The sequence below is a fragment of the Babylonia areolata genome, chromosome 12 (genome assembly GCF_041734735.1).
Source record: "Babylonia areolata isolate BAREFJ2019XMU chromosome 12, ASM4173473v1, whole genome shotgun sequence".
Lineage (NCBI taxonomy): Eukaryota > Metazoa > Mollusca > Gastropoda > Neogastropoda > Buccinidae > Babylonia > Babylonia areolata.
In genome coordinates, this window is record NC_134887.1 from 19,340,940 (window position 1) to 19,365,073 (window position 24,134).

A 24,134-nucleotide genomic window follows, 5' to 3' on the forward strand; every position below is an offset into this window, starting at 1 on the left:
CACAGGCATGTTACTGTTGGTTGACAGATTTGCTTTGTTTCCTTGATTGCAGATCTGAGGCAGTGATAAAAAATCTGTTCCTTGATGACACTCTCTGCAGTGTCTGTTTTTGCTGTAACTCTCCTATCGACTTTTACTCTCTCTCTCCTTCCTCATAATTTGTGTAAACACACACACACACGCATGCCCACCCACACCTACGCGCACACACACACACACACACACACACACACACACCACTCACTCACCACACACACAAGGAGGAAGGTGGCAGAATGGTTAAGACGCTCAGCTGCCAATACAGAGAGTCCGTGAGGGTGTGGGTTCGAATCCCGCTCTCGCCCTGTCTCCTAAGTTTGACTGGAAAATCAAACTGAGCGTCTAGTCTTTCGGATGAGACGATAAACCGAGGTCCCGTGTGCAGCACGCACTTGGCGCACTGAAAAAGAACCCATGGCAACGAGAGTGTTGTCCTCTGGCGAAATTACGTAAAATGAAATCCACTTTCATAGGTACACAAATATGTAAGCATGCACTCGAGGCCTGACTAAGCGCGTTGGGTTATGCTGCTGGTCAGGCATCTGCTCAACAGATGTGGTGTAGCGTGTATGGATTTGTCCGAACGCAGTGACGCCTCCTTGAGAAAGTGAAACTGAAACTGAAACACATGCACGCATGCACACACATACATGCACACACGCATGCGCGCGCGCACACACACACACACACCCACACACAAATATCAAAAGATAATCATCATCATCATCATGTGAACACCAGTGTAGTCTTTCACCGACTTCTTATAATTCAAGCACATTGCATTGGGTCGTTGATGAAGGGTGTGGATGGGAGAAACAAACTTAAGAAAATGATTAATGTACATGAATAAAGCATAAAAATACCTATGAAAACGTAGTATGGCTGCCTATATGGCAAGGTAAAAAAGGTCATGGACGTAAAAGCCCACTCCTAAATGTATGTGAGTGAATGTGGGAGTTGCAATCCACAAACGGTGAAGAAGAATTAGAGGAAATGAAGTGTATTTATTCCATGTCAGTTTTTCACCTTGTTTTCTTTGTGATGGTTTTTACAGGGGCTGCATACCTGAACACCAGTCTGAGAAGTCAGGTGAGTCATGACAACAACAGAAACAAACAAACAAACAAACAAAAAAGGTTTGCACATTGCATGATGTAGGATTGCTTTCTGCTCTGTAAAATTACCTTGTCTTTACTGATTCGTAAAGTGTGCGACAGGGGGTCACTGTGTGTTTGGGTGTGTGTGTGTGTGTGTGTGTGTGTGTGTGTGGAGAGGGGGTGGTGGTGAGGTGGGGGGGCATAAGTGTGTATGTACACATGTGTGTAAAAAATTGGATGTTTCTTTAGATTTTTTTCCAGAGATAACCCTTTTGCTGCCATAGGCGTTTTTATTTTATTTATTTATTTATTTTTAAGTGCTAGGTGCATGTTGCACATCGGACCTCAGTTTATTGTCTCATCCAAAAGACTGTACCCAGATCGCCACTCAAGGTCTAGTGGAAGAGGATGTATATGGGACACTAACGCATGGACACTGGCTACCTCGTCTGGACGCATTACCACTAGGCCACCATGTTATAGTGTGGTATGTTCCTGATAACGGGGAGGATTTGCAGGCCCTCTTTTTGGGGGGACCTTTCGTTGTTTGCAGACAAGAAGTAGGTCATATGATGTCATAGGCAGCCCACCACTGTAACTAGCTTTTCTGAGTTTGCACTGCCTTTATTAGTTTATACAGACAACGTTTCAGCAGAGAAATGGATCAGATGTGACAAGGAACATGCTCAAAGGAAACACAGAAGACTAAAGCAAAAGTAATGGGCATGATTATATAACCAAGTATTCTTGTCTTGTAAACTCATAAACACTCACGGAAATTGTTCAGAATCCTTCCATCAGGACAGCAATTTCCACAATTAAATTTTAGCCCTTCGGTGATCTGAAAAAAAACCAGAAAATGGAGATATGCGTGCACACACGGTTCTCGCTAAAAATAACTGGGGAATCTCCACAAAAATCAGACGAAAGTGGGGCTGCAAACCCTCCCTAATGTTAATGTTGCATTATTGTTTAATACTTTGCGTCTTTCTGATGCTATGTGCAGGTGCTGCTCAGTTCCAAGCCTACGAGGAGTTTGGTGACCGCCGTGACAAAGTGGTCAGCGCCAGAACCTATTTCTATGAAGACGAAAAGCAGTGTGACCGTAACATGGAAATCATTTTTGACTGCATTGATGCTGTCTCACGTTAGTATAGAAGTGTGTGTGTGTGTGTGTGTGTGTGTTTGTGTGTGTGTGTGAGTGAGTGAGTGAGTGATTGTGTGAGTGTGTGTGTGTGTTTTTACAGAGATAATGAGAAGGGAGAGTGAGATACAAAATTGATAACAGAGTTACAAATACATAATGATATGGATGTTATATGAGAAACTCAACGTGTATCTTCATATTCACTATAGCTTTTACTTTATATTATCTATCTTTCATCTGTGTGGATTTTGGTCTTGTGACGTGATGTTGGTTTGATGAATAGGTACGTATGTCTTGATAATTATTGATGGGTGTATGTGGGTTGGATCATGGTTTTGCACCTGGATCTGCTGTATTTTTATATGATTTTTTATTTCTTAAGCTGTTGGTGTTCTGCTTTTGGCATCTGTGGATAAATTGATTAAGAAATAAATGTCTGAGATGTTCTGTTTTATCATTTCAGAACAAAACCGTAAAGCACTGTGGTACTGCTCCGTATGGAGGGTACATTGCTTTAAAAGAGTTAAGACCCAATTCTTCTTTTTCTTCTTCTTCTCTTCTTCTCCTCATTGCTGTAGTTGTTATTGTTATTTATTATTATTCAGAAAATCCCACTGTATGTCCTTTTTGTTGTTGTTGATCAGATGCCACAGAGAAGTCTGGCCTGGCAGCCATCAAGATGACAGCACTGGGAAAGCCACAGTTGTTGGTAAGTATAATTAGTTGGTGCTGTGATTTGTAAGGCCACAGAACAATTCTTTTCATTAGGCAAACATTGTGAATCAGGGAGACCAGTTTGATGGGGACAAACTGTATGTTTTTACACACCATGTGAAGAGAGCTCTGATGATTATGTCAGGGCCTTGACATCGACATTGAACAGAAGGTGTGAACATGGCCAAGGTAGTGACAGTGAACCCACGAATGCTTGACTTCTTATTATCATTTTGATGTGCACCAGGTTTTGGAGGCCAGGTCTCCTCCGAGTGGAAAGCAGCCTAGAATTTCACACAAAAAAAATCTGTTGTGAGCGAAGAACAGTACAATTATGCAATGAAAAGTAGAAACAGTTACCATATATCATGCACTATAAGGCAATACCTTCATCCTCAACTTTGACCCATGCACCTTATAATACAGTCCTCCTCTTTGTGTGTGGTTAAAATCTGTCGAAGCGCCTTGCTGTCAGGAAACTACTGTCTGCTCACCTTCTTGTACTGCTCTCTCTCCTCCAGCTTCAGATGTCAGAGGTGCTGACAACGGTGAAGAACTTCATCACGCTGTTCAATGACATGCCGGAGGGAACGCATGAGATCGGCGGGCGACGCTTTGAGGTGGAGGACTTTGATCGGCGGCTGGCTGAGATGGGAGTCAGTTTGAAGGACAGAGGGTCCAGAAAGCGAGTGTCCATTATGGAGGTGACCCAGAGTGGGTGAGTGTGATAGACTTTTTTTTTTCTTCTGTTTTTCTGTCCCTGATATTGGTTCGTGTAGGTTTTGAGGGATTTTAAAAGAAAAAAAAAGTTTTGATGGGTTTTGTGGATCATTTTTGTTCCTAATGTTGTTTTGATAAACGGGAAAGGATTCGTCAGAATTAGTTCTGATGATTTTTTTTTCTTCCCTTGGATTAGTAGGAAGATATTGTAAGAATTAGAACCAGTTATTCCTGTGATAATCAGGGAGAAGTTGAAAGAATGACTAGTTATTCCCATGATAATTACTGAAGAGTGTGTGAGAATGAGAACTAGCTTCAGTGCCCTGTATCCTCTCTTTGAACAGCTGTTCATTGAAAAGCATGCTGGTGCTTGCCAGTGTTGTTGATATTTATATATAAAGTATAAAGTAGGTATTTGTAAATATACTTATTAGTCAGCATGGTTGCTTGAGTGAATATTATGTATCTCTTATACAACAGTCCACTCCAGGGCAAGTGTGATTTGTTGGCAAGTGTTCAGGGAGAAGAACTTTATTCAAAAGATTCCCACCATTTCAGCAAACACTGCAGTCTTCCTGGGTATTTGTACAGGACTTATGCACAAAGCAGTTTTATTTCTCCTTTTATACAAATGATTTCACTGCAAAACAAAATATTTACAGCTAATATGCTTAATTGATTAACTCACAAAACCTGTGTCTGTTTGTTTTTATTTTCAAATTCTTTTGAAATGTTCTAATCTACCCTCCATTTTCCACAACCAGTGTTCATAATTTGTACTATTTGTTTTCCTGTTTATTATACTGTGTCTGTTGTTCCAAGACTATCTGGTTCTGTCTTACCAATATAGGAGATACAAATACAAAGTAGAGAAAAGATGATAAGTAATCACTGTACTAACCAACTCTGAACATGAGAGCTTATACAACTTATTATGATTATTATCTACCTAACTGTTTTATACCACAGTGGTAATCTTATTCATCTTCTTTTCCCTTTACTCTGCAAGGAATCATTGGAGCACTGCACAGAAGAACTATTTTTCTAGTCCTCCAGGTCTGTTGGTTGTGTATCATAGCATGGCTTTCTGCAAATGGTTTTCCCATTCATTCTGCAATGTTGTCAGGTCTTTGATTTTTTTCTGTTTTCACCTCTGTCTTCCTCTCTCAACAGTTTCCCAGAGGATTATTTTAGCAAGGTGTTAGGTGGCTGTTACCAACATAGTTTTATAAACTGATGGCAGCAGATCTTGATATGGTTCAGTGTGCTGCTTTATGTTTTGGCACACATGTTCATTGGTGATATGATCAGTGTATCTGATGTTCAGTATCCTGTATTAAAACCTGATTTCTGTGGCTTGGATTCTTCTTTCTAAATTTGCCTTGACGGTCCATGTCATGCACACATGCAGGAAGATGGAATTACGTATGCATTCTGGAGCCTGATCTTAGGTTTCATGTGCACACATGACTTACATTTATCAATGAAAACACATGCAGTAAATAAATGCTTCTCCAACAACCAAACAATGTCAGTTACACATGATTCTACTCACCAGAATGGACACAACTCCCAAACAAATAAGTTTTGTAGTCCGTCAGGTGCAAAGGATCCCGGGTACTTTTCCCCTGGGAGTGTGTGGTGGACTTGTGTCGCAAGTGTTCCTTGTTTTTGAGTTTTGTTCTGGCTCATTTGGCCTGTTCTCTGTTGATACTGCTTTTTTTGTGTGTGTTCTTCAAAGTTTTGGCTCCTTGCCCAGTTTGTTCCATTTTCATCTTTGTCAGTTTCTGCGAGTCTGTCTTTTTTATTTGGCGCTGCGGAGGAGGATTTTTCCACCGTGAGTTTCTCAGTGTTTTGTCTCCATGTCTTGTGCATGCAGGCATTTCTGCTGTGTTGTTGTGTGTTTATTGTGTTGATGAGATTTGTCTCCTATTTCTTCTGTGTTCTTTTCCATCTTCTGTGTGTAGTTTATGTGTGCATAAGTGAGTATGATTTGCAGTTTTTTATTTCACTGATTGTTTTCTTAACTTGACCCTTACTGTGTGTCTTAGTTTCAGTATGTGAAGCTTATCGACACCTTTGTTTGTCATGTTTTGCTTGTTTACGTTTTCTTACCCCTGTGTGGATTCTTGGGGCCCTTTCAGCTTCTGGAAATTCATTCTGTGGATGAAATTTCCTCTTTTTTCTGATTTTTTCTGTTTCTTTCTGTTGTCCCTGCCTTTTATTATTTTCTGTCAGAATGGTCAACATGAGAGGCATGTCCACGGATTAAGTGTATCAATGTGACTGTATTTTGTGCCTAATTTTCTTTACAGGGTTGTTTTTTTTTGCCCTCCAGGTTGTGCAGGATTGATATTGAAAGTTTTTTCAGCTGTGATGTGGCCCAGTATGGTCAACTGGGCTATAAGCAACAAAGATAAAGGTGTATGGATTTTTTAAAGAGTTTTTCCTGCATGTTTCTTTGTTTGTGGTTTAAACAGCAAATTTTTCACTGTTGGAATTTTGGTTATTTTTCATGGCTGAACAGTGTTTGTCAGGGTAATGTTACCCTTGTTTTAGGTGGAACATTACAGTGTTCTAGTGGTTTCAAGTATGGATGTGTGCTGCATGCACATTTTTGCATGTTCAACAGCAGTTTCTGCCTTTCAGTATGATTGTAGATAATGTGGAGAACAGGTAATATGCTCAAATTCCCAGGCTTGAGCAGGAGCTAAGAACTTGTGTAAGCTGAACTAAAACCAGACGCCGTGGCGAAGTGGTTAGCGTCGCGGACTGATGGCTGGGAGGTGGGTTTTTCGGCCCGTGGTCGGCTCCTACCCAGAGTTGAGTGTGCTGTGGGCTTAAATGGGGAGACTGGGACCACACAGTCGAGTGTCATCCACTTCAAGGATGCGTCTTTGGGTGTGTTGCTCTAATTACCTGACCAACACTGCAAGTGTCTGTATCTCTCGGGCCTGGTTAACGCCGGGTTATCATTATGACAGGAAGCGTAGAGTACAGCCCTGTCACGCAGTCCCAAACCAAAATGGACCTCCATAGCAACATTGTCATCATCATCGTCATCCTCCTCCTTCTTCATTGTCATCAATATAAAACAAAATTGTCTCAAAGTCTGTGGCGTTTCATGCCCTGCTCTCATGGTGACCTCAGTTTCGATACCCCTCCACTTCCGTGCTTGGGGTGAGTCCTGTCAATGTCGTCAGTGTCGGCAGATTCATGGGGGGCTGTTGTTTGAGGGACGTGGTGGCGGTCTCCACTCAGTCTGGCTCCGCGACTAAGCCATTATTGTCGTTAGTAGGGGGCTTAGTAGGTGGTGTCCTAAGTACATTAAAACAGAACAGGCACCACTGAACACCACTGAAGTGACTCAGCAGCAGTGCAGGGTCTCCTCTGGTGTGTGGCCTCCTGGCGACCTAACATCGATGGTTTCCTGTGGACTGCCGACGCTGGAACTGCGACGGACGAACCCAGGTGTAGCTGTGTATGGGGGAATCCAAATGAGCGGCGTGGGAGTAATGCCACTGAAACGGTGCAGATGATGGGGCAGCAAAACAAAAAAAAACAAAAAAAAAAACAAACCCTGCCATCTGTGATGAACATGTCTGGAATCGCTATGCCTAGCAAAATGTTCTTTGATACTGAATATGTTCTGACCTCTTCTGCTGTAGAGTTGCAACCCATGTCATCTTCGAAGAAATCAGATCATAACAGAGATATTGCCAGGAAATGTAGGGATTGGCAAGGTAATGTTGGGGTTGATAAGGTAATCTGGGATTGTCAAGTGCTGATGGTTCATTGCTTTTGTTATTGCAGCCTCGTTTGCACCCTCAGCCTAAGTAGATGTTGAGGCACTGATGTTATCATCGGAACATAACTGTATATGTTGTATCATCTGTTGGTCTGTGTTGTACCCACTCCCTCTAGTGTGTTGTGTGTGTGAATGTAATGTTTTTTTGAGTTTTTTTCCTTATGGTTCATGGGAAGATTTCATTTGTTTTCGCTGCCATGAACATCATATTTCTGGGTTCCGAGGTCTGATTCATGACAGATTTGATCATATGTTTGGCATACTGTATTGAAAGCTGTACAGGTTGAAGATGAGGAAAAAAAGTACTGCCTGATAGTCCAAGAACTGCTGTTCCAGTCAAGTATAAATATGTGTATGTCTGAATGTAATGTTCCCTTTTTGTTTAAGAATTCATCATGTTGAGTATTATTTTCATTTAAAAACAAAAAAAAACTGCCATCTGTGTGCTGAAACAAATTTTTACGAAAGCCAGGAGTTTCAGCAGTTGATACCAAACAAGAGCAGTAACTCTGACCCATAAAAGGTACACAACTCCAAATGAGTGTGGCTTTGCACTTCCCATCATCAAGACTCCAGGTAGATTAACGATACAACAAACTAGTGTCCAGCTTTTCAGGTACATCAGTGAGCATCATCGTATGTTTGTGTGTGTTTCCAGGCAGGTGGATCTTCTGGACTGGAAGAATCTTCTGGAGATCAACCGCAGCATCTCCAAGCTGTTTGTCGTGCCAGACTTGAAGGCAGGTGTTTTACTGTTGTCAGTGATGGTTGTTAAATCTGCTGTTCAAGTACAGGCTTTTCTTTTTTCAGAGTGGGACTTGAAGAGGTGGGTTTTTTTTTCTTGTCCTCTTCTAAATCTGAATTTTAAATCATAGGTCTGGTTATGTCTGTTCTTGAAGGCAGTGATTTATTCATTTGATGGTGATGATGATGATGATGATGATGAAAATAGTAATAATAATTATGATATTGATAATTGTCATCTGCATTGTGTGCTTAATATTCTGTCAAGCATAAAAAAAGTACAGCAATTAAACATCACGAAGCATTGGGAACATTTATTATGAATTGAATAGCAAGAATCAAACAAAATGAAAATGAAAACTGAGAGTGAGTGCATAAACATAGACGATGCAGTATACCGTTCACATTTTGTGGCTGAAAATGTTTGATTGACATAGTATTCATGCTCAGTTAGAGAAATTCATATGTGGGGACCCATGGCTTTTAACATATATACATGTGTGGCAGTCAAGAAATATAAACCTTTTTTTTTTCTCTTCTGACTGCTTTTCTTCTTGCCAGTTTCCCACCCTGAGGATGCCAGGGGTTCCTCCAGTATAAATAGGATCCCCACCTTCTGGAAATTGTGTGCAAGAAATTTCCTTTTTTTCTTATTTTCCACCTTGCTGGTTCATTCACCTATATTTCTTTGTCTAGAAAGCCTTGAACATCTTTTGTCTTTTTCTGGTTTTGATAATCGGGCATAATGTATTCCTTTTGTACCTTGGACGTCAGAGATGCCTGCTGACTTTTTTTTTTGTTTTTATGTCTTTTATTATACATAACGTTGTGTATTAAGTTTAATAATTTTTCTATTCAGGTTATTTATTTATTTGTTTATTTTGAATTCTCCGATAAAACATTGATGAAATGGTTGACATCAGCAACATGTCCTGGAGTTATGTGTATGCATATGACTGTACTTATGCCTAATTTTGTTTTCCAGATTTTTTTGGATTTTTTTTTGGATTTAAAAAAAAATATAATTCAAACTGGATTGATATTCTCAGTTTTTTCAGCCCTAACATGGCCCTTTGTGGTTATTTTGGCTTAAAGCAATGATGGTAAATAATAAATCAGTGATAAATGAATATATGATATGAATAATTAAATAGAACGATAAATAAATACCTTAAAGTTCAGTCTATAAGCCGCGACTTTTTACCCCAGCTTCAACCTTTGCGGCTTATACAATGATGTGGCTTATTTGAGGATTTTAACGATCCCGGGAGTGTCACATTCTCGTCTATTCTTAGCTGCCCTTCAACTCACCAAAATCATGATTTCTGTCCATGAATTTTTGGATGAGTTTCAGGATAGTGTGCTAACTGTTCACGTTTTATAAATCAAATCCCCACACATTAAAGCCTTCAGATCAGCATTCAGTTCTACTCTGCTCAAGCGTACACCCTCATCATGCCGAAAACGCGACGTAATGCCTATGATGCAGCCTTCAAATTGAAGGCGATCGACCTAGCAGACGACAGTGCAAGCGGCGAATCAGGAGTGACCTCCACTTTGCGTTCATGTTCATGAAGTGAAAGCGAAGCTGAAGTCAGTGACAAGATGGCGGAGGAAGCTGTGCTGGTTCTCTTCAACTTGGACACTGAAGACGAAGATTTCAGTAGATTCAGTGAGCAGGATGACGTTGAATAAATGTGACTATCCCTAAATTATGGATCTTATTTTCATTGTGTTTTTTTTTGGGTTTTTTTTTTGTGGCACTAGCAGTATTTTCGCTTGCTTTTCTTTGTGTTGTTCCCGCTTGTGTTTATTTCATAACCTACAGTATTGACAGCTTTTCTGTAGTATCAGTATGTGTTCTGGTACCGGAAATAGGTGCGGTTTATAAGCCAGTGCGGCTTATGTATGTATGAAGTTCAATTTTTTCCAAAATTTAGTGGGTGCGGCTTATATACCAGTGTGCTCAATAGACCGAACTTTACGGTAAATGATATGTTGTCTGTTCAGACAGGGAAGCTGAGGCCTATTGTGGAAAGTCTGACCGAGAAGGAAGAGGATCAGATGAAGAACATGCTGCGACGGATCAACTCAGTGGTCAAAGTAGGTTCTGTGTGTATGTGTGCGTGTGCATGTGCGTGTGCGTGCGTGTGTGTCTGTGTGTGTGTGTATGTGTGATTTGTGTACATTTGTGTGTGTGTGTGTACGTGTGTGTGTGTGTTTGTGTGTCTGCGAGTGTGTGTTTGAAGGTGTAAGTTCGTCTTTTCTTCAAGCAACAGACGTCCATTCAGTAAATGTATACAGAACATAAATGACATATAAATGATCATTTTCTTCAATTACGAACATTTTCATGTTTTCGACAAAGTAGCAGGCAGGGGAAAATAAACCAACTTAGCTGTATGGGTGACAGTTATTTTGTTAGTCTACAGATCTTTAGAATTAACCATAATTGAAAGCAGGGTGAATATACTGCTTGTGTGTGTGTTTGTGTGTGTGTGTGTGTGTGTGTATGTGTGCATTTGTGTGTTCGTTTGTGTGTGTGTGTGTGTGTGAGAGAGAGAGACATATATATTAACTTCACTGAAAATAGTTGAAGCATTGCATTGAAGCAGTCCAGGTATATTTTACAGCATAGATTTCATTCCCCTGTGGAGAGGTCTTCATCTCCCAGAAATAAACCCGACTCACTGTACAGCATAGTCATTATTCCCCCTGTTGAAGAGGTTCTCTTTCCACCCCAAGAACCCCACCCATCTCCTTACCTCCATGTCCCCTCACCTCTATCCCCTTAACCCCTTTCCATCCTGGCTTGTTACCTCTCATCATTTTTCATCATCATTTATGATCCCCCTCCCCCTGCCCCCAAACAAACACAAAAAATGCTGTTATCCATTCACAGATTAAATGAGCCATGATGAACACAGTGAGTTGCTGTTGTAAAGCACACAGGTGAGAGCACACACACACACAGACACACACACACACACACACACACACACACATTAATAGCACGCTATTTATACTTTATAGCAGGAGTTTCTTTGGCCCCATTGATAAGAGGGTCAGGCACAGGATGATTGGAAGCGGAATTTCAGCTTGCTTTGGTGTAACTGTGTGACTCTCTGTATGTGTGTGCGTGATTGTGATGTATTTGTGTGTGTTTATGTGTGTGTGTGTGTGTGTGTGTGTGTGTGTGTGTGTGTGATTGTGATGTATTTGTGTGTGGTTATGTGTGTGTGTGTGTGTGCGGTCTCGCTTGTGCAATTGTTAATTCTAATATTCTTACGTATTGAAAGGCTGCTTGTATAGTTAGTTGTTGTGGTTTATGTGTCAGCTTGGAAAATAAACAAAATAAAACAAACTAACCATTCCTGTCTCCAGTGGTGTGTCAGACACCCAACAGGTAAGGGTGGGTTGCCATGGTTTCTTCTCCCCTTTGCCTGCAGTCAGTGAGCCTGCAGGAAGCGCTGTAGCGTGGTCGGTCAGGCGTTGGAACTTCTGATCCAGTGATCCCCAGTGATCAGGGTTTGAGGCCCTGTTTTGGCATCGTGCTGTGTCCTTAGGGAAAGGCACTTTACTCATGATTTTCCTCACTACATCCAGGTGTGAATGGGTACCTGACTGCTGTTTAGGAAGATTAAAAGAGAAGGAGAAGATTAGGACTTGCCTTCCTATGCTGAACTTCCTATGTCAAGCTCTTAACACAGTGGATGTGAAGTCGCTGCCCAGATGGCTGTAATTGGGTAATGGGACCTTTGACCTCTAACCTTTTAACCTGCAGTATGCCTCGGAGAAAGAGGTGCGCATCATGGTGGACGCAGAGCAGACCTACTTCCAGTACGCCATCAGCCGCCTGACCATGGAGATGATGCGCAAGTTCAACAAGGAGCGCAGTGTGGTCTTCAACACGTACCAGTGCTACCTGAAGGTGATTTGGTTGTGTGCCTTATGGTGGGACAGTTGGGGTTTTTGTGTGTGTGTCAGGTCAGTGCTGTTTTAACTCATTGAACCCTTGGGAGCCATTGAACAGTTTTCTGAACCTCCGCTTGAGCATTGCTTGGGTGTCAAAAATTATTTTTATTGAAATGGTTTCCATGAATCTACATTATGCATAAACCGCAAGCGAAGGGAACTAACTTCTGGAATATTTCCGACTGTGTCCACTTGGGCCAGTTTGGAGGTGAAAACTAGTCAATTTTGGTATATTTGCTGCATTTTCTTTTCTTTTTTTCTTTTTTTTTGACCAAACATCAGAAGCTGTATGCACAGCAGGTTCATGACAAAATATTTATGGACTCTGGTCATGACTATGACCCAGATATCAATGAATCTGCACCAGAATCATCAGTTTATTTGATGATGATGGTGGTGAAAATGGTTTGAAATTTTTAAAGATATTTAAATTCAAGGGAAGCACCCTTGTTCATGCAGACCAGCCAAAACCTGACAGGCAGAGAATGCTACCAAGGCTCTAAACTCCCAAGGGTTGAATGGGTTAAGGTGTACTTTGTTCCTTACTGTTGGGGAGTGTTTTTTTTTGCATCAAGTCAGTGCCATCTCAAGGTAAGCTTTTGTTCTTTGCAATGGGGGAGGGTTTTTTTGTGGTCAAGTTAGTGCTGTCTCGTGGTGTGTTCCTCATGATGGGGGTGGATCTTTTTGGTCAAGTCAGTTCTGTTTCAAGGTATACTTTGTTCTTTTGTGATAGGGAATTTTTTTGTGACAAGTCAGTTCCACATCAAGGTATACTTTGTTCTTTGTGATAGGGAGTTTTTTTGTGTCAAGTCAGTTCCACATCAAGATATACTTTGTTCCTTACGATGGGGGAGGTTTCTGTGGTGCCAAGTCAGTGCTGTATTTAGGTATGGCATGTTCCTTGTGGTAGGGGATGGGGGTCAGATCATTTCTATTTCAACTTCAAGGTATACTTTGATACTTAAAGTGGGGGCGGTTTTTAAAAAGAAAAAAAATTATGTCAGGCCAGTGCTATTCAAGGTATTATTTCAAACTATACTTTGATCCTTAACGGTGGGGAAGTTGTTTTGTTGTGTGTGTGTCCAATCAGTGTGCTTATTTCAAGGTATTTACTACTCAATGTTCCTTAAGGCGGGAGGAGATTTTATATAGGAGGCGTCAAGTCGGCGCTGTACTCGAAGTATACTCCATTCCTTGCAGTGGTGGAGAGAGCTCCATAGTGGAGGGGTTAATGAGCATGTGTTTTGTGTGTTGCATGTTTGCAGCAAGCCTACAACAATCTGGTAGTGGATCTGGACTTTGCGCGTCGTGAGGACTTCTACTTTGGGGCCAAGCTGGTGCGAGGGGCCTACATGGAGCAGGTTGGGGCACTGGTGTTTTTGTTATCATTGATATTTTTTATAGCACTAGAGAACAGACACCAAATGCTCCACAGAGTCATTTGCACAACAAACTGCTTTCCCGTGTGGGTGGAGCTGACTGACCGCTACATCTAGGCACTCATCACTCGTTTCTGGTTTCATTCAGTCAGGCTTTCACGTGCACACATACACATGTATATCAGAGTGGATTTTTCTTCAGAATTTTGCCAGGGACAACCTTTTTCTTGCTGTGGGTTCTTTAATGTGTGTTAAGTTCATGCTGCCTGTGGGACTTCAGTTTATCGTCTCATCTGAATGACTAGAGTCCAGACCAAGGCTCATGGTCTAGTGGAGGGGGAGAAATACTGGTGAGTGTGGGGTTTGATCCCTTGCTGTCAGATTTTCTCACTTCCCAGGCAGACGTGTTATCTCGAGGCCACCACTCCAAGCAGTGATGTTGTTTACTTTCTTTGGAGGAGGCTATTTGGAGCAGGTCAGGGCAGTTTTGTTAATGATATTGTTTGCTTTCTTTTCTTTTTTTTTTCCCCTTTATTGTTGTTTGATTTGTTTGTTTTTTTAGGGGAGGGGTGTGTGTGGGGGATAAGGGGGTGCTTTTTCTGTTTTTATCATTTAGGTTGAGAAAGGGAGAAGCAGTGGGTGGGGAGGGGTGTTTTTTTTGTTTGTTTTGTTTTGGGTAAGATTAGTAAGATTTTGTGTGCTTGCGTATGTGAGTGCATGCATGCTGTCTGCCTGTCTGTCCGTTCTTCCATTTGTCAAGATGTATGTCTGTATATTTGTATGTATGTATATTTATTGTCTGTTGGTAATGTAACTTTTGGAAGGAAAACAAAAAAAGATTTTGGGAAAGTATCTTCTGTGTATAAGAAGTGCCGTGGCAGAATTAGGCGTTAGACTTCTGATCCAATGTTCACCAGTGATCAGCATTCAATTCCTCCTTTTAGCATGATGGTGTGAATAGGTACCTGACTACAGCTGAGGAAGGTTAAAGTGGCGAAAGGAGAGGACTGCTCCCCCCCCGACCCCCCATTCTATGCCGAGCCCTAGACACAGTGCAAATGAATTAACTGTTCCTATGGTCATAACGGCTGTGGGACCTATAACCTTTAATGTAGAAAGGACTGGGCCTCGCCTTCCTGTACCGAGCCTTAGAAACAGTGCATATGAATTAACTGCTCCGATGGTCATAATGGCAGTGGGACCTTTAACCTTTAATGTAGAGAGGATGAAACAGTGCATATGAATTAACTGCTCTGATGGTCATAATGGCAGTGGGACCTTTAACCTTTAATGTAGAGAGGATCAAACAGTGCATATGAATTAACTGCTCTGATGGTCATAATGGCAGTGGGACCTTTAACCTTTAATGTAGAGAGGACTGGGGCCCTTTACTATGCTGAGCCCTAGACAGTGCATGTGAATTAACTGCTCCGGTGGTCGTAACGGCTGTGGGACCTTTAACCTTCACTGTATATATGTGTGCTTTGTGTGCGTGGCCAGGAGCGAGAGAGAGCGGCGATGGTGGGGTACGAGGACCCGATCAACCCAACGTACGATGCGACGACGGACATGTACCACACAGTGATGGAGGAGGTGATGCGTCAGATCAACCTGAGGGAGAGGGGCAAGATTGCCGTCATGATCGCCTCACACAACGAGGACACCGTCAGACACGCCGTGCAACTGTGAGCAGAAGTTTGCTGATTTCAGGTTATGTAATTGTAACAACAACATTAACTTGATCAGTCATTAGTACAGCATTTCTCTGGCCTGTAAAAGTTTTCAGCATGGAAATAAAGTAGTGCAACTTTTGCTCCAGTTTGTAGCATGCTGCAACATTGCTCTAACTTGTAAACATTGTTTTCAGGATAGAAAAATTACAACTTCTGCTCTGTTCTGTAGCATACTGCAGCATTGCTCTTGCTTTTTGCTTCTGTCTGTAGCATATTGCAACATTGCTCTAACGTGTAAAAATTTTCAGGATGGAAAAAGCACACTGTTGTTTTGATCTGTAGTGTAACATTGCTCTAACTTGTAAAAAAATTCAGGATTGAAAAAGCACAACTTTTGCTCCAATCTGTAGCAATCTGCAACATCACTCTAGCTTGTAAACACTGTTTTCAGGATGAAGAAGTACAACATCGGCCCTGATGATCGTCTGATCTGCTTCGGCCAGCTGCTGGGAATGTGTGATTACGTCAGCTTCCCCCTCGGTGAGAACATCCCTTCTTTGTTTTCTCAGTTTACAGGCCAAGGGGGATGCCAGTTTCAATGCCCCCAGGGGGCACACGACATAAACTTCTTGCCTTGCCTTGCCCAAACACAGGGCCACTGTCAGTATCAACAGTTGCCCATCTTTTGATAAATCTGTGTTAAAAATGCCCTCTTGTCTATCGCACTCTTTTGTTTCTGGCTTTTCCCATTTCTTTCTGTCTTCCTTTCTTATTTTCTGCCATGCAGGTCCCTTTGCCAGTATTTTTTTCAGGATAGCCTTGAGTATTTATTGTCTTTTTTTTTTTGATGTGATAAATAGGCATTCGTACTGTGTTGCATTCTGTTTGCACGTAGGGTGTTTGAGGTGTCTGTTGGCAGTTTTTGGTTTCATATGCCAGTTATGTTTGGTTCTGTTAATTATGTGTAATTATGTTTATGTTCAGGTTAGTTTTCTTAATCATCTGGTGAAAAATTCACAGACTGGATGTGGATGTCAGAGACATGTGTGAGTTAAAAAAAAAAGGACATGAGAGATACTTTCTGTTGGCATATAATGGTGCAGCAAAAGGGATGCAAGTCTCATGTCCCAAAGGCAGGCAGCAGGTTAAATCATGTTTAAAACATTGATTTCCGGGGGAGGGAGAACATCCTGGATCAAGATCTTCACAGAGCTAGCTGTAAAATGTTTATGTTTGAACTTTTTGTGGAAGCGCCCTGGCAGAATTGGACCAGAGTTCACCAGTGATCAGGCTTTTAGACTCCGTTTCAGTGTGGTGTTGTGTCCTCGAGAAAGGCACTTTACTCCGATTTTCCCCACTCCACCCAAGTGTGAATCGGTACCCGACTTGAGTTGATGCAAGTTAAAACGGTGGAAGGAGGGGATTGGGCTCTGCCTATCTATGCGGAGCCCCAGACACAGTGGATATGAATTCACTGCCCCTGTCGCTGAAAAAGGCTTCAGGATTTTGAATCATTTTTGTTTGTAAACCACCTTTTTTTCAATCCCATCAGGCCAGGCGGGTTACTCGGTGTACAAGTACGTTCCCTTTGGCCCTGTGGATGAGGTACTGCCCTACCTGTCTCGCCGCGCCACAGAGAACGGCGGAATGTTGAAGAAGCTACAGAAGGAGAAGGAGCTGCTTCGCCGAGAGATCTGGCGCCGCACCAAGAGTGGGCAACTCTTCTACAAACCTGACACGCCCATCACTAGCTCTGTGGGGTGAATGGAGACGGACTTTTTGGATGGGAAAGGGAAGGAAAGGACGTCATGGGATGTTGTGTGACTGGTTTGGTTGGGAAAGAGAAGAGAGGAGTGGCAAAGAGGTGAAATATTTACTGAGTTGGTTTTTTGTTTGTGAAGATTGGTAATTTTTGCTCAGTGGTGGTGTGGGGAAGAGAAGGCTTTTTTTTGGTTTTGTTTACTGTGAAGTTAAATATTTTGATGCTCAGTGGTTGCATGGATGTTTTCATTGGGAGAAGAAGAAGCTGATTTTTTTTTTCAGAGCAGAGATAAGGTTTGTGTTGCTCAGTGGTTGAGTGGGTATTTGGCGAAAGAAAGGAAAGACAGTTGCCGACAGTTATTTTTGTGGTGGAAAAAAGTTAGTTTTTTGTTGTTTTTTTTGTTTTTTGTGGTCATGCAAATGTTTAACGAGGTAGAAGTAGACTTACTGATTTTTCATTGTTGATGTTTTTGTGCAGTGGAGAAAAGTATTGGGAAGTTGCCTTTACTAGCAGTGATGTAGTTGTAATGTTTGAAAGACCCCTCCACCACTACACCAACACCACCCCCCCCTCCCTCCCCTCCACCAAAGAAAGGTTCTTCCATCCTATGAAAAAAAAAAGAAGAAAAAAAAGAGCTTCCGTGCGTGTACACTTATGCACCTTCATTCATTTTCTTGTTTTTGGAAAATAACAACATCATTCAGTGTTTGTTTGTTTTTTATGGTTGCACGATCAATGACTATCACCACAAAAAAACAACATCATTCAGTGTTTGTTTGTTTTTTATGGTTGCACGATCAATGACTATGACCATTTGGAGTGGTGAATTGGTTTCATAGATGGTCTTGCTTGTCATTGAAACGTTTTATTGTGACAGTATAGTCCAAAGCCCATGGTATTAAGAACAAACACATATCGCCGCTTGTAGTACTAGATGGTTATAAAATGAAACCACTTGCATATGTTGGTGTGAGTCTTTGAGAATATTCTAACAAAATTTCTTTTGAAAAAGAAAAAACAGAATCCACATAACAATAAAAGTCTGCATTTTTATTCCCATGAAATACTCTTTCTGTGGTCCCCCCACTATAAACAAGCCAACAAAAAATTAAAATCCGTGACATACTACTATGGATCCTGAATGCTTTCCATTCATGGGGTACTTTTCCCTTTTTCTGAAAAAAAGGATTGCGCCTAATTGATCTGAAGCGTAATGAGACTGATTCGGTGGACCGACAGTGCAAAAGCACAAATTGAATTGTTAAAGGACCTTTTTAACAATTAAAGAATTGTGGTGTGACTTGTTCTTCCTGGTCTTTCCAAGGACAGTGTTTTGTGATGGTGGTTAACTAACAGACAGGATGATTTGTATGTAACATCTGGTTTTTGGTCCACATTGCTGTGTCAGTCTTTTTAACCCTTTGGCTGCCGAACATTGTTGAAATAAAATGAGATCCATGTGGCTTGAGGTAGAAGAGCAGTCACTACTTATTGTTTGCTTATCAGTGGTTGGGTTAGAAGAGCAGTTACAACTTATTGTTTGCTTATCAGTGGTATAATTGATTTTGCTGAACAAAAATAAAAGCTGTCACAGGAGGAAGTCCAGATACAGAGTGGTGACTGACATCCTGACAGCCCATCACTGACAAACATTTTCATTAGCAGTAGCTGCAGTAAAGGGGTTAATGTAGATTCCAGTCTACAATTGAATGTGCATACACGCATGCATGCATGAATAAGTTGAATCTCTCTCCTGTTTATTTTTGTGTCACCAAGATCTGAGTTGTCAAGCTTGAAGCATGGGAACAATATATTTTTTTCTCCCAGAATACACGTCTCTACTCCATATGTTTGACTTCCAACTTTATGGATGAAATAGCATAATAGCCTTGGCGGCATATTATATTTCTTGGAACCAGTTCTTGATTTTTTTTTCTGTTCATGGTCATTGACAGAGCAAGAGTCAATTGAGTGCTGTGCAGAAGAATTCATTTAAATGATGCAAAAATGAACTTTCTTTCTTTGTGTAATGCACGTCCACACACAGCAGGTTTTAACAGAAGCTGTCCAATGATATGAATTTTGATTTAAAAGAAACTACATATTCAGAGTGTATGTGTTTGTGTTAGTGTCTGTGTATGTGTCATCATGCATGTGTGTCACTGTGTGTGTGTGTGTCAAAGTATGTATGCACAAGTTTTGCCACATTGCACTGGCGCTTCTGCGTAAAAGAAAATGGCTCTGTGGGTTTTTGTGGTAATCATCAAAAAGTTAATCATCAAAAGACAAACACTGTTCAGTGTTGCCATGGTCAAAATTATGGAATCATTGCTGCTGCCATCCTTTCAGAATCTCCAGACCCAAGGAAATTATACTAAAAAAATTATGACTTTTTGGGAGAGGTTCATGCAAAATGTGGAAAGTTTGGCAGCAGTGTAATCAGTGTGTGCGTTTCTCTGTTGGAAGCATCATAACAAGCATTCTAACTTTTGCATACTGGTAATAAAGTATGTGTGTATTTGTTACAATAAGCATTCTAACATAAGCAAACCTGTAAGTGTTTGGTTTTTTTTGTATTTTTTATATTTTTATTTGTTGACATTAATAGAATCATGTAAATGGACTGGTGGAATTGCATATCCGTTGCTTTAAACATATCAGAAAGAACGGTTGAGTTGTGGGATGATTTAATCTTAGAATCGCTGGTTCTGTTAATATAACCATTATTATAGTTTTTATTTATTATTATTATCATTTCTATTAGAACTGTTATCCTGTACATAAAAGGTGAAAGGTATGTAGATCGTAGATGTATATATCATAGTGAAAATAGTGGATTTACAGCTCATTCTTGTCATCTTGCCTTGAAATACTCAGCTGCCAGTTGTTTTTTTTCTGCGATAACACTCATGGGGGGAGAAAAGACAACATTTTATGATAAAAACTGGAAAACTGCATAGCAAATCAACCAAAAAGCAGACATGTGATTTTTGATATTTTGAGATAATTTGTAAAGGATGGTATATTTTCTTCTTTTCTTTTCTCTCTTGGCTATATGTTGAAACAGTCTTGTGAATCTCAAACTTACCATTGTTAAAGTGAACAAAAACGACCGTTTTTTCTTTGGGTGATATCCTTTTGAATGGTGTGAACATTACAACATATACTTTTTTTGCATTGCAGAAAAAGAAGAATAACATCCTGTTGCTTGTGAAAAACAATATTGGAATCATGTGGTCCAATTTTTTTTTTTTAAATTTTTTTTAAACTGTAAATAATCTTGTTATCTTGTTTTATCACTACATGTTCTTGTCTTTTCTCTCTCTCTCTCTCTCTCTCTCTCTCTCTCTCTCTCTTTCTCTTTCATCTTTTTTTTGCCCATGCTTATTTCATTGCCTAGTTGTTTGCATCATCTTGTGGAAATTGATACATTTTGTTAAGCTGGTTTTGAGCATATCGGTTCATTCATTTACAACACAAAGAATTGGTGAAGGTTGGTTGTTGTTTTTTTGTGTGTTAGATTTGCTTTATGTTTAATCCTATTGCACTAGATATTTTGTCCTTATCAATTTGAGGACAGGGGTTTTGTTTGCTTGTGCTTTTTTTTCTTTTTTTTTTGGGGGGGGGGGGGGGGGGAGGGGGGGGGGGGGGGGTGGAGGTGGAGGGAGGGTTCCTTTTTGTGATTTTCATTTCTTTTTTTGTTTTGGCACTTGCAGTTATGATGTTTAGCTTAGTGTGCACTTTTATTTGATTTTTTATCCAGGGTCAGTAAACAGTATGAAATTTTCTGCGTCTTTTTGGCAGGTTTAGTTAAATTCTGCGTTTAAAAAAAAAAAAACAGCATAAAATCACAAGGCGTGTCTTTGCTGTGCTCTGCACACTGAAGATCTTTCATTATTATCCTTACTACAGTTTCAGTTTACCATTGTTCATTTTGAATTGAAAAGTTTGCTGTGCTCTTGCTATTCTTCTTCACTGATTGTACAGGTACAGACAGATTTCAGATGAACAGATTTTTGTCATTCTTGTATGTTATCCTGGGAAGTGGTATTAAAAAAAAAAAAAAAGCTCAAATTTTTGTTGTTGGTGAAGGTATTTGCTGTCACAAAATTGTTCTGGAGTCACATATCAGTAGTTACGAAGAGAAAGTTTCTAGCTTTTTTTTTTTTTTTTTTTTTTTTGCTTTAAAAAAATCTATGATATGTGTGGATTACTTTTTTGTTCTAGAAGTCAGTAATAGATAATTAGCAATTAATTGGTTGTGACTCTTTATTAGCCTGAAATAGATATTTGAATTTGTTGTGACTTTGCTACTTAAAAACATGTGTGTGAATATATAGAAATACTTTCATTAGCCAGCAATGAATAATTAACAGTTGTTGATGTTACTTTGCCACTTACAAAAAATCTTGCACACAAAACTCTATGTGATTATATTCTTAGATTCTTTATTAGCTAGTTAGTAAATAATCAACAATTGGAGAACAGTGGCGATCAAAGCTTTCTGGGTGTTTTTTCCTCCACTTTTTTTGGGGGGGTGGGGGGGTGCGATTGACTTCAGCAGTTGGTTGGGTGATGAGCAACAATTGATGAGTAAACATTTAAATTATGTCAGTCAAATCTTGTATTTTTCTTTATTTGGCTTCTTTGCAGTTGGCTGAGTTAAAAGCAACAAGAGAAAATATTTTAGCAATGCAAATCAAAGCTTACATTTTGTTTTACCAAAAGCTTCTGTTTTTCAGATTGCTGGTGGTTTTGTTTTTGATACTCACAGCTCTTCTTTTTTTTCTTTCAAAATGATTATTGTGGGATGCCTTGATTATACTTTATGGAGACTGCATCCACTTGGCTTATTTTGGAAACTTTTTTTCTTCATCTTTATCATTGACTTCAAAAAAATTTATGTTGAAATACTCCCTTCTGTTCATTGGTGGTGGTGTTGTTGGTGATGACTTATAGGGATCAAAATAATATGTGAAGATTGTATCAGTTTGGTCCTTTTCAAGCGCAAGCATGCTGATGGCTTACGAGTCCAACTCGAGATCGGAGATTCTTCCACAGTGGCTGCATTTGTAGTAAGTAGATAGCAGATGGCCCAGATGAAAGTTTAACTCACTGATAAAGAGTGCTACAGTCAATTAAACATCAGTTATTTGGAAAAGTAGATTTGTCTTGTCTGATTAATTAACACTTGATACTTAAGACATCATCTGGTGATAAACACTTGATACATTAGACATCATTTGGAGAAGTTCTACATGTTATTTAGGGGATGGGGTGGGGAGGGGTGTATTTGCAGATGTCTAGTCAAGTTGGTCACTCAACGTACAGCCATTATAGCCTGCTTGGCTGTGAGTAACAGTGATAAATGTTTGCTCAATGTTCAAATGAAAGCTGGTGTAAAGAAGTTTTTTGGTATCCAGAAAATTGTATCAGTTCAGATGGAAATGAGAAAGAAAAGACTGGGAATGCCCAAATCACCATTGTAGCCCCATTGTGTTATTATACAGACTCATGTTAAAAGGACTCTTGTATGAGTTAAACTGACAGTGTAGCAGACTTTTTTTGTTTTGATATAATGTGGACTTTGAACGTCTTTTAATCAGACCATACCATCCCATTAATGGTTGCCGTGGCAGCAGCTTTGAGTAATATGAACAAAACTTTTTTTCTTCTGTTCATGTATCTTTAGAATAGATATTGGCTATTGCATCCTAGTTGTTAACCAAAGCAGGTGATGTTTTGATATTGGAATTAATTGTTGTGATCCCAGGTTTATTTTTCAAAGATCTGGTTTTTCATCACTGAAACTGTTCAGTGTCAGATATTAAAGCTTCAGCAAATGAAGGACTGTGTTACACATATGTATAATGTTGACTCTTCCCCCTTAAATTACTAATGACTGTAATTTGTTGACTCCTTCCCTTTCAGTACTAATTACTGTAATTTGCAGAAATGAAAATGTGAGCTAATTAAGACTGTGTTTCACAAACATATATTGTTTATTCCCCCTTTAATTACTAATGACTGAATTTTACAGACATTAAAGCTTGAGCTGATGAAGAGCAGTATGTTACACAGATGTTTTTGTTGACTTTCCCGCTTTAATAGAGACTTAAATTTAGGGTTTCCTGAAGCTGAACAGTGTGTGACTGACCACTCTGTGCGAGCTAGTGGTGTGCAGCGGATCTTTTGATTCTGTTTGGTTAGTCATGTGTACCGTTTTTGACAAACAAAAAACATAAGGTCCAAAATTAACAGCTTGTACCCCGAGTACTGATTTATCCATATCAGCCGGTTGCTTCCCTTGGAAAGAGTATGGACACTTCTGTACTGCAGTGGGCATGTTTAATTTTGCTTTCTCATCGGGTTGTATCGAGATTCAAGTCTTTTACCTATAACCTCTGTGATGTTCAGTTTTCTCAGGGGGATTGAGCATGTTTTTGGTGACGTGTTTTGCGTATGGATAGCTTCGTCAACAGTGCATTCAGTTGTGGCCCACAGAAACTGCATAGGGTACAAAGTGCTTTGTGTTTTATGTGTACCAGTGTGTTTTGTTGGGTGATGGGTCAATCCATCTGAATGTTACTCTATTTCTGACTTGTTTTTAAACTAGTTTGATCAGTTAACTCTTTTGAACAGTGTATGCTGTAGTGTTCCTGCACTGTGTTTGGCTTTCAGGACAAAGGAATGTAACAGCATTTGTACAAAGCTACATGGGAAAGATAGCCTACAACTCCTCTCCTCTGAACCCCCCCCCACCCCGTCCAGTTTTGTTGCTGTGTGATTGAAGACTGCTAGGCTTGGGTCAGGGGTTGATTTGAAATATGCATTTGTTTTTATTTTGAAAATAATTTTTTTGTTTTTTTTGCGGAGAAGTTAGATATAATTTAATTATTCATTTGTGATGGATTCATTTCTCATTATTAATTAATAAATTACCTTGTGAGCTGATTTGAAAAGGATTGTCTAGGTCTGTTACAAATGTGTAATTCTTATCATACGTAGGGTGGGGCTGCGGGGGGAGGGAGGCAGTGGGGGTTGATTCATTTAAAGAAATATTCTGTGATTTCTTA

The 24,134-nt window shown here is 40.1% G+C and overlaps 1 protein-coding gene across 3 annotated transcripts in view; it reads left to right on the top strand.

Annotated features, from left to right (window-relative positions):
- The window catches only part of LOC143288419 (proline dehydrogenase 1, mitochondrial-like), a 45,112-nt gene extending 24,805 nt beyond the window's left edge, over positions 1 to 20,307 (top strand). For all 3 annotated transcript variants that reach the window (XM_076596888.1, XM_076596889.1, XM_076596887.1), the window contains 11 exons: positions 1,094 to 1,128; positions 2,143 to 2,283; positions 2,928 to 2,992; positions 3,519 to 3,715; positions 8,184 to 8,269; positions 10,284 to 10,372; positions 12,054 to 12,200; positions 13,510 to 13,605; positions 15,124 to 15,308; positions 15,748 to 15,836; positions 16,849 to 20,307. In XM_076596888.1, the coding sequence (XP_076453003.1) occupies positions 1,094 to 1,128; positions 2,143 to 2,283; positions 2,928 to 2,992; positions 3,519 to 3,715; positions 8,184 to 8,269; positions 10,284 to 10,372; positions 12,054 to 12,200; positions 13,510 to 13,605; positions 15,124 to 15,308; positions 15,748 to 15,836; positions 16,849 to 17,060 (1,342 nt within the window). In that variant the 3' untranslated portion in view covers positions 17,061 to 20,307. The remainder of the gene's footprint in view (positions 1 to 1,093; positions 1,129 to 2,142; positions 2,284 to 2,927; positions 2,993 to 3,518; positions 3,716 to 8,183; positions 8,270 to 10,283; positions 10,373 to 12,053; positions 12,201 to 13,509; positions 13,606 to 15,123; positions 15,309 to 15,747; positions 15,837 to 16,848) is intronic.
- The last annotated feature ends 3,827 nt before the right edge of the window (positions 20,308 to 24,134 follow it).